This window comes from Phoxinus phoxinus (genome assembly GCF_949152265.1).
Source record: "Phoxinus phoxinus genome assembly, chromosome: 3".
Taxonomy (NCBI): domain Eukaryota; kingdom Metazoa; phylum Chordata; class Actinopteri; order Cypriniformes; family Leuciscidae; genus Phoxinus; species Phoxinus phoxinus.
Genome location: NC_136878.1, coordinates 32,766,086 through 32,777,438, shown reverse-complemented (window position 1 = coordinate 32,777,438; position 11,353 = coordinate 32,766,086). Strand labels below are relative to the sequence as shown.

The 11,353-nt window shown below is 38.5% G+C and overlaps 1 protein-coding gene across 2 annotated transcripts in view; it reads right to left on the bottom strand.

Moving 5' to 3' along the window:
- Positions 1 to 6,314: 6,314 nt before the first annotated feature.
- notch1b (notch receptor 1b) overlaps positions 6,315 to 11,353 on the bottom strand; it is a 44,991-nt gene continuing 39,952 nt past the window's right edge. For both annotated transcript variants that reach the window (XM_079608685.1, XM_079608686.1), the window contains exons 31-34: positions 10,453 to 10,751; positions 10,192 to 10,339; positions 9,084 to 9,181; positions 6,315 to 8,956 (exon numbers count right to left, since the gene is read on the bottom strand). In XM_079608685.1, coding sequence (XP_079464811.1) covers positions 7,640 to 8,956; positions 9,084 to 9,181; positions 10,192 to 10,339; positions 10,453 to 10,751 — 1,862 coding nt within the window. In that variant the 3' untranslated portion in view covers positions 6,315 to 7,639. The remainder of the gene's footprint in view (positions 8,957 to 9,083; positions 9,182 to 10,191; positions 10,340 to 10,452; positions 10,752 to 11,353) is intronic.

Sequence of the window (11,353 nt, the reverse complement as noted above, 5' to 3'; positions counted from 1 at the left end):
GCTCCCTGATGATTATAAACTATACACTGCCATTTGGTCCATCTGATATTTAATTGTTCTCATTTTCTTGCAGTCTTTCAAGTAGGCTACAATAAATAAACAAATGTATAAACTTTGCTGATTGTGCTTGGTAGATTACTTTAACTACAATTTTCATCATGTAATTTGTATGGATTGTAGTTTGTTACGCAATCTATATTTTAGGTAATGCAATCTCACTGATCTGATTCTTTTTTGATTAATTTGGACCGAACTCATTTATCACGTTGATTTAAATAGAATAATATTGTAGCATATGATATCTATATAAAAATGAAAACTTTTCATTTGTTTTAACCATGTTTCTGATAGAGATAAATGTGCCCATGTGTTCTAGTATGTGGTGTAATGTGGTTGTACAGTGTTGTCTGATGTATCTGTTTTTTAAGTCAGTGTTAAAGATGAGTTTCTGTCCAGTAAATCTGAACAGACAATAAAGTCAAACAAAACAAACAAAAGAAGAAAAAGAAAATGTATTTTAATGCATGAAGTGCATTAAACATATGTCAGGCTTTCTCAAACTGGGGTTTCTGCAGGGGTTTGTAAATTGATGAAAAGCTAATAATAAAATTAGAAAAAATTTAATTACAATCAAATATGATAAAATAAAAACAATCAAAAATAAAACGGTTACTAAAAATATTGCCTCTTAATTTTGCATGTAATTATAAGTGGCAGTTATTTGTGTGTGCAATTCCACAAAACTTGTCAGAAGAATATATAAGCAATAAGGTTTTTTTTTTTTTTTTTTTTTTTTAGAAAGGAAGACTAGGGCAAAATTAGGGCAAATCATTGAATTGTGATTACTAAGTAATCATGTAATCAATAACTGAATAACCTCAGCAACTGATTATACTACTTTAAAATGTAATATAATCTAATTATAATATAACAAGTATTTAATTTTGGGAACCTGATGAAGTAATCCAGATTAAATACTGTATAATCAGTTATAATAACTCAAGTACTCCTCAACGCTGATTCATCCTGAAAAGCAAACATTCACCTCCCTGCACTGCCCTGCTCTGAGTCTTACAGGCAAGGCAAACACACAACATGCCTTTGACTTTTTTTATTAATGTGTAGAAGACATACATCTTTGCCCAAAGTATTATGTAAAAACATGTTGCAGAATGCAGACACAGAGGTGCGGTCATTGTGGAATGGATTATGTAACTTCATGCTGGTATGATTTATGGCAAATGATGCAAATGATAATATATATAAAAATATATAAATTCATGGCATGAGGGTATTGTGAACTTAATTGTGAACTTAATAATAATAAAATTACTTTCACAATACCATCATGCCATGAATTTATATATATATATATATATATATATATATATATATATATATATATATATATATATATATATATTAGTAAATTGTTTATTTGGATTGTTTTTATTTTAAAATGATTTATTTAAATTTAACATTTTTATGACTGTGTGTGATCTAGGTGGCATCTAGTGGTGAGATTTGCGAATTGCAAACAGAAAGTCACTTACGGCCTATCCCTCCCTTTTCAAACTCGATGGAGAAGGTGGCCGACGTAACCAGCACATTTCTCCCCACATAGCAAACTCTGCAGCGCTGTTTGTTCGCTGTTGGCTATGGTAAAAACATAACGTCACAATATGTCGACCTTCATTTAAAGGTGCTGTATGGAGTTTTCAGCGGCATCTAGCGGTGATATTTCAGATTGCAACCAATACGTTTACAAGCGAGTGCTCGTGCGCGTGCTTTCTTTTGTTTATTATTATGTGGAGTTTGTGTTGGAGTCTGTGTTGTGCTAGTCGTTTCCTAGTATTAGCAGACTCCATGTCATAAAGTTGCAGTGTCGTCGCTGTTGAGTGCAAAGTCAGTAGACGAGGCGAGAGGCGAGACTCTCGGGAGCGCGCATGCAGGTCTCAGTCACGTCACTGGATTACGCGGCAAATCCGACCCGGGGCATCACATAGAAATAGGAATACTTGCTTTCAGAGGTAATAGCAAAACCCGCCAAGTGGATCATTTTATTGTGAGATTACAACCCCTTCACACACAGTTAATAAAAAATGGATTCATTTTAGTAGAAAAACTCCATACAGCACCTTTAAGGGGGTGCCCGCGCTTATGTAGATATAAATGACTCATTCTAAGGTAATAAAAACATAACGGTTCATTAACTAAGGTCTTTATACACCACTGAAAACATAGTTATGGATCTTATATTGCATTTATGTCAATAGATCCTCAGAAATAATACACATTGCATCTTTAATAGCTTTTCGTTAAACTCACGAACCCCCTGCAATTCCATCATGAACCCCAATCTGGGAAACCCTGATGTAATATTTAATGCACTTCATTGTTGTTGATTACAAAGAATGGAATAGATTTTCTCTCTCTTTGTATTTTGTATATCAATATGGCATAAGATTATCCTATTCAAATCAATGTGATAAACGAGTTAGGTCATGAAACAGGAGATGAGACACAGAGGTAAACATAATAGGTTGGAAGCAGTTCAACAGATAGTCACACTTAACTGACAAGTCTTTCTTCTTGCAGGTTTAAAGACAAGCATGATGAGGATTGAGGAATAGTAGTTCGAAGGAACAAGTAGACGGTGAAGGTATAGGAAGGTGAGTAGTCGGGAAAGTTATTCTCTTGTTGAGACTGATGAGACCGGACAATGAGTGAGTGTGAGCTGTGTGTCTATTAGTATTCTGGTAATTGGGAACAAGTATAGGTGGAGCTGAAGGACCTTGTGCTGATGGCGTGTTGGTTGAATCTGTGACACTTACACCATTTTTTGTCATGTAATTTGGAATCAGTAGCTGACTACAATCATATCCACCACTGTACAAGATATGGTACAAGATTTTCTTCAAAAGGTCAAAAGTAATCTAAAAATTACCTAAATTACCTACATTACCTAAAATGAGTGCCGGTAATGTAATGGATTACATTACTAACTAATTTTTTTGTCATGCAATTTGGAATCAGTAACTACATTTTGTAAGTAATTTACCAAGCACTGCTGGTTGTCATATGGGATGGGAACAAATAGATAAAGAAACAAGAGTGTCTGAAAAAACGAAAAGAGTGAACACACGGCAGTTAATTACATAGATGACATTTGACATTTGATTTTGAGGCCTGCATTGCAGATAGTTTTGCAGAAGAGTTATGTAACATGTTGTATAAATCACTTTACGGTTGCACAGAATCAGTTTCTATTCCATATTTATGTTGTTTTTATGTGAATTTTCTGCATTAGCTGTACCTCAAAAGGTGTTATCTAATTTTATTCAAAATGACCACCATGTTACAACACTTAACCCATGTGCAATTCATCACGAGTACAGTGCAGTTTGACGCTTCACTCCACAGAGTTCAATGCGTTGGGGAACACTGGCATCAATCAAGTTGAAGGGCCTGAATTGTTGAAAGCCAGACGTTGTTAAAAACACCATGAAATTAAAATTGACACTATTTAATTTTTTTTAATGGAATATTGCAGTATTTATATGCAGGACTATAAATTATTTGTCTGTGCACTTAAAAAAAAAAAAAACATGTCTCATCATAAACTTTAATCAAAAATGAATTCCCCTCCCTCTTGCAACGGCATCTTTTCCTGCCGTGAGCGCAAGGACGACCTGACACTCACATGAGATCACAGCAATAACAAACCACAACAATCCAACGATCCAACCAATGATGGACAAAAACAAGTCATACACTACGGCTGCATCCGAAATGGCATACTATTCAACCCTCATTGCAAATCAGGTTTATTGGCTAAATTTACATACTTTCTGCTGTTTGCAATGAACAAATCAAACAAAAGTAATTCAAATAGCTCAACACAACAAATGTTTCAAGTGCAAATTCAACTGAAAATGTAACTTCTAATGACTTCTGCTGTCTAAAAATTATTCAAACCCTTCATGGCAATCATCTTTAGTACTAGAACACCCTTTTGCTGTAATGACCTGCTGCAAACGAGATGTATAACCAGACACCAGCTTCTGGCAGTGTTTCTGAGGAATCTAAGCCCATTCCTCATGAGCAATGGCCTCCAGTTCAGTAATATTTTTAGGTTTGCGTACTGCATCCGCCTTCTTCAAATCCCCCCAGAAATTTTCTATGGGGTTCAAGTCAGGTGACTGTGATGGCCTCTGTAGAATCTTCCAGGACTTCTTCTGCAACCAAGCCTTGGTGGAATTTGAGGTATGCTTGGGATCATCGTCCTGTTGGAAGGTCCAAGCTTCAGCTTCCTCACTGACGGCATGACCTAGGATTTCTCCTAGGATTTCCTGATACTTCAATGAATCCATCTTGCCTTCCACACGCTGCAGGTTTCCAGTGCCAGAGGATGCAAAGCAGTCTCAGAGCATCACTGAGCTCCACCATGCTTAATGTAGGCAGAGTGTTCTTTTTAGCATATGCTTCATTCTTCTTCATCTAGACATACCGCTGATCCATAGGGCTGGAAAGTTCCTTCTCAGAAATCTGGTTGCAGCCATTTATACAGTATACTGCCTTTTTCTGCCCCGTCCAAGTGTAACCACTGTTCCTTTAACTTTGCGAGTTAAAGGAACAGTGACTCTGCTTGACTCTATTTAGTGCCTTCACTGTCTTTTTGTATCCTGTTTCTTGTTTGTGAAGGGTGATGATAACTTTTTGGACCATTCTCTTGACTCTTCTTGAGCCAAATTTCTAACATGCAGTCAAACGTGACACTCAACAAACCTAGCCAGTTCTACCGGAAAGACTTGGAAGGCAAGATAATATCACAATGACATTTATTAATTAATAGACCAGCAAATGAAAGCAAAAATATTGAATGATAAAGTTTGGTAACACTTTATTTTACGATGTTCGTGATACAGAGTAATTAATTAATTACTTACTTAGTAATAGACGTTGTAATAACATGTAATAAAATGTAATTAACATGTAACTAAGTTATGGAACAGCCTGTACTTACAGATTGTTATTATGCACATGTAATAGGCAGCTACTGTTATACATATGTAACAAGGGGAGCAGCCGACCCCCTGGGAGGTATGGGAAGGGAGGATGGAGGTGAATGTAGGCATCAGCATCTGCGAACTCAGACATGTGTAAGTAAGTATTAGAACACGATTGGATAGATGAGAAGTTAATAAGTGACGTAACTATGAGTCTTCCCGGCAGAACTTACGCTAAAGCTTTCATTTGAGATACTTCATGAGTTCTAGCACCAAACCTGGATAAATGAAGCCCTTGATTAGTTGAATCAGGTGTACTTGAAACAAATGTGACAAAAGAATGTCTAAATTCCCAGTACACATAAAGGAGTAGGCAAAAAGTACCCGCATGACCTGAGATTCTGAAGTGCGAGAACATACTTTTTTTTTTTTAGAAGTCGTTAAGTAATTACTTATTCAAAATAAGGCTACCTACTCAAAAGAGTATGCGATTGCAGACGCAGCCAACATTTTTCCTTGTTCAAGAAGCCATTTTACTCGGATACACGTCACAATAGGGTAGAAAAGACTATCACAACTTCCGTTTCAAGCGGACTTTTAAGTGGCGGTATAATCAGAAAAACAATTAATCAAATTTTAGTACTGTGAAGAGTTGCCTCAAGAATATTGAGAGGATGGTCCCAAAGGTTTAGAATCATCAGCATACATTTTTATCAGTATCAATTCATTAATATTCTGCTATTTTTGTATTTGAATTCATCAATTCTTCTTGTGACATCATAACGAACCCGGCTATCCCCCAACTGCAAGGTCTGTGTGATCCCTCATTAGATTTGAAGGATTTTGAATAATTCAATGCAGAAATAATTCAATGTAAATGTAACAAAATGTTTATAGCTGAGCCTCACAAAATTAGTACAGATTTAAAGTAGACATTTGAAGGCTGGTTGGCAAGAGCCCCGCTTTTCAGCTCTCAGCAGCAGATGGCGCTGTTGACAGGCCAATGAAATAAAACCATTTGCAGCCCCTAGTATGCCGTAAATATTATCAAAATACAAGAAGAAAAAAATAAACCTTTTTCTTTGATATTCAAACCCAACTTTTTATTGCAATGATAACTTTGTCGATATATATCTGTTTTGAGTTGCTGTCTATAAAGGCTTTGACCTTTGATATAAATCAAGCTAAAGTGTGAAAGAAATACACGTGATAAATAGAATAAATAAAGTAAAAAAGTTAAATAGGCCATAACAAATTTTTTTTAGAAGAAAGACATAAATACAACAAAGGAGACTGAAATATGAATACACATAGGTATCTTTTATTATGCAAAGAAACTTGTACAGACAGTAGAACTGACAGAAAATACTCTGCATGTAAACTACACATTTGCAGATATGTAACATTTACAGAAATTGTATACTCAGTGCGGTTCAAAGCTGATGAACACTTAAGTACTGATGGCTTAAAGAGGATACATGACACAGCCCGTTATTGGGACCTTTTAACTTGTCTTTGTGATTTTGTGGAAAACTATTGGTGGTCAATAGTGAGTCATAAATCATCTAATTGTGTTATTTTATATGGCACATCCTCTAGTGATTTGTGTGTATAGCCTACATTTATTATATTTGTCTCTACCCCAGTGATACTGAGAAAAAAATATATAGATGTTCTGCGTATAGAAAACATAACTACGTAGCATTAAAATATTTCAAATTTCCATGGCACACTTAAGATTTCTGAAACAAAATCCTGTTTACATGACAAACGCATACAATATATCTATTTACATTAGCCATAGGCTCAAACGAAGATACAAAACTGGAAGTACAGTAAAGAGAAGTTCAATTTGAAACACCTCCATAAAACCCCAGACACTTTTGGCCACGTGACCAGTTCTACAAAATTGGGAGGAAAGATACAGAGCACTTGATATTGGCGCCTGTTTCATACAAGGCAATATTAAGTATTTCCTGTAAGTAGCTCAGATCCTCGCTTTCACATCCACATTCACAGTGGACATTAAGAAATCTGCGTTTTGCAGGAATTTAATATACAAGAAAGAGAGAAAGAAAGAGCAAAATCACTTTGAACTATACAAATGTTCAGTTATAAAACCACTACTTATTTGTAGTATAAACCTTGTAACACACACACACAAATGAGAACCTAACCAAAACAAATATCAGACGACATAACACGTAAGAAATTCAATCATAACGGAAAAGCAGCTTGTTTCAGACAACATAAATCTACTTTAACACTGAAGTTTGATGTATAAAAACGTGCTCTCTAAAATGCCCGCACAAGAACTTTACAAATTTATACAATATTAGGTGTAAATCAAATTTAAAAAATGACAGATTAACTAAAAAAAAAAAAAAACAGGCAAGTGTGTACATTTGAGTACAGTGTATCGCGGTCATTGCATTGCATTATAAAAATTTACCTTCTTCTTCAAGATAATTTATTTTGCCCAAATGTAAAAATAAATGGTGAAAAAAAAGTATAAATAACAAAATATCAATAAATTAAAAAAAATATGGTTAGTACAAGAGGCATTTTAATGACCCTTCAGTCAGCAGGCTTATGGAGTGTTCCTTAATTTGATTTTTCAATTTATTGTTCTATTTGAATTGCTCCGGTATGTGTCCGATTTGCGACTGCATGCTGGTGGGAGGACTGGAAATGCCCTCCGACCAGTCAGACATGTTGGAATGGGGCGACGAGCTGGACCACTGGTCCGGTGAACCTGGAGACGGCGTGAGGAACGGGTGGTCAGGCACTTGGAGTTGGTGGCTGGGGGTGTTGGCGTCCATGGCGTTTGAGTAACTGTGCTGGGAAGGTGGCGTCAGGAACTGCGTGCCCGCCATGCTGGGGCCCAGAGAGGACGGGTTTAGCAACTGGGTCTCCTGGGGGATTATGGTGTGGATGGGCATGCTGTTCCCTGCGCTCTGCTGGAGCTCCGGGCCACCCAGCTCACCGCCGATGAAGTTCTGGCTCACGCCACTGGGTGGATTGGTGCTCTGGTGCTGCAGCTGGACGCCTGTCTGCTGCGCTCTCTGTTGCATGTTCTGCATCTGCTGCATTAGATGCGGCTGAGCGGTGAGGTGCGCGTTCTGCAGGCTTTGATAGTTCAAAATCTGAGACAGGGTAGCGGGGCGGCCATTGTGGAGAGACGTCATCAGGCCGGATTGGTGAAGGTTGGCCTGACCTGAGGCGTTCCTCATGGCTGCGAATTGATTTTGAGGACCCATACTACCGTGCATCCGTCCAAGCCATTCGCATTGGCCGTTCATGACGTTTGAGCCGTTAGAACCGCCCACTGGCAGATGGGTGAGACGTGGGGGTAACGGATCGAACTGTATGTGGGCCAGGTCCTGCTTGTTGCCCATGCCTAGATGGTTGACGCTCATGTGGGTCTCTGCGATGCCTTGTAAGTGATTAAGCGACATGGAGGGCGATTGCTGGAAGGGTGATGTCATTAGGGGTGGGGAGGCGACATCAGATATGTACCCGTGGGGCGACTCCAAGGAATCCACCGGCGAGAGCACGGCCGAGCTGTCTAGCAAATGTCCCTTTCCGTCCTGTGTCTTCTTCTTCTTGACTTTCATGTCTTTGCCATCCTTGCAACCGATGCCTTTAGCGCTGGGCTTGCGGGGCTTCTTACTTTGTAAGGGCTTCATGCTGCCCATGAAGGCGTTGGGAGAGCAGAGAGGTGGGGAGAGGGTGGTGCAGAGGGGGGCGCTGTGCATGGGAGGGCTGCGGACCAGGTTATATTCGTCGATGAGCCGCACTATGTCGTGATGCATTCTGTCCTGAGCGATATCCCGTGGGAGCCGATCCATATGGTCGGTGATCTCACGATTGGCAAAATGCTCGAGCAGAACTTTAGCAGTCTCGTAACTTCCTTCTCTTGCTGCCAAGAATAGAGGAGTCTCCTCCTGAACGTGGGGGGAAAAGCATTTTGAAAATGACAATGGTTTTGTGCTATAATGTTAATCTGAGTATAATGCAAATGTCTACAATAACACAAATAATTATTTGTGATTAAAGAAAAGTGATGCTTACCTTATTGTTCTGCATATCTTTATTTGCTCCGTTCTTGAGCAACACCATCGCCGCTTCTACGTTGTTCACAGCGGCTGCCCAGTGAAGAGCAGATTTACCTGCAGCACAAACAGAAAGTGCTTTAGCATGTGAAAAACAACATACAATAGTGATAAATCTGACATTTATCTTGCCATAGTATATACAGTACATTAACAGTCAAATGTTTGGACTCAATTTGAATTATTATCATTTTTCATTCTCTTGGCCTTTGGAATTAAAATAGCCCCACATCATCACATACCTGTGAGATTGGCATTGGGTACTTTCCATTAGATCATCTCTCAATGCAAATCAAACCAGCTACTGTATTAGGCTAACTGAAATAAAACCATGCCAATCTCTAGATATGGTGAAGGGTATGTGATGATGTGGGGCTATTTTAATTTCAAAGGCCAAAGGGAACTTTATCAGGATGCATAGTATCCTGGATCCATGAAATAACTGGCCTTTAAAAATAAAAATCTGCATGCCTCTATGGGAATTTAGCATAGGTGTGTCCTGACTTATGCACCCTGTATTTTAAGGAAGAACATTTATTTATTTACGATACATTATTCGTTCACAAAGGAAATTGGTGTCCTTAAAGGTTGGATTTTTCCAAAAAAAATTAATTAAGGCATTAAGATCAATTTCCAAAAGATAATTTTTTTTATTCCTCTTTTTAGGCAACTTTAGCATGGGTGTCTTCACTTATGCATAGCACTGTAAATATATTTAGCAATTCAATGCAGTCAAAAATGATTTCATAAAAATCTTAATGACCCATATTTTCTAAACTGGTATATCTTAGATATAGCCTACATGTATCTTATCTTATCTCAAGCAACTTCATGAGGTGCAGCTAGCCTTTGTTGGATCACTTTTTTTACCTGGGCTGTTTTCTGATTTACATTACATTAATTATTATTAATCATTTATCTATTTATTTATAAATTCATTAGCACAATTGTTCTTAGTCAGCAAAATAATTTACAAGCATTTTAAAATGAACCGTTAGATCAGATAATTAAGACAAGTGTAATTTTTTTAGACAAGTGAATTAATTAAGGCAGTGTAATAGTCATACCAAAATCATCAATGGCATTGACATCAGCATGGCAGTTGATGAGTTCCTCCACCATGCCCTCGACCGCCAGTCTTGCTGCCAGTATCAGAGGTGTGGTGCCATCATGCATGCGGGCATCTAAGTCTGTGGCACGGTTCCGTATCAAAATCTGCATAAGGGACAAAGGTTAACATGCTTAGGGATCATCAGTCGATGGAAATACAGAATATTAAACCTCCTTCATTAATACAGTATTCCTTTATGCAGTCCTGGTTCACATACCTGGAAGACTCCCTGTGCATCTGCAGCCACAGCAGCATGTAATGGAGTCCGCCCCATATTGTCCTGGATGTTGGCGTCTGCACTGGCCTCCAGGAGCCTTTTGGCAGCATCCGAGCGGGCATAGCGGGCAGCCAGGTGTAGAGCTGTCTCACCCGTACGGTCTGTCTGGTTGTGCAGGTTGGCGCCTTGGTAGATGAAGTCATTGATAACGTTTGCTGAAGCATCCTCCTCTTCCTCGCTGTTCCCTGTTTCTAGCCCTCCTCCACTACAGGATGCGATCATGAGAGGAGTAAAGCCATCTAGAGAGGAAAAAGAGAGTGAAGGTCTGTTACCTTTACATTATATAGCTGATGCTTCATACTAAGGGCCAAAAACTTTCCTTTGAGTAGGACTAGTCTGACGGCAATCTAAAGAAATGTTTTCCTTAAAGTGATGGACCAAAGCAACGGCGAAGAAACAAACAAATCGAAGTAGGATTTGACGCGCTGCCTTTCTCAATCACCCCAGATCGCTTCGATAACGGATTGTAATCAAGCGCGGCGGTTTGGTAAAGCTCAGAGACGCGGGCCACACTTTGAAATTTCAACCGCTGGTAAAACTGAGTATTATCACCTCTGAGAAGCTGCTTTCTTTTCTGACTTCGACAGGGGCTTCACGGCTTCAAAAGAATAGCTATTCCCAAATCAGGCCTGATTTGGTCGATTTAAAAACATCAATCCACACAAAGAGGAAAAAAGGGAAAACAACTTGCAAAGAGATACCAAAAGAATGTTGCCTTTGACTATCTTAAAGTGTTGTCAGGGGTATATTGGTGCTTATAGAAAGAGAAGAGCATTTCATAAAGAGTTTTAATTAGCAAAACACATGTAAGCAGAATATCACAGGATGAATCGTTAAGACT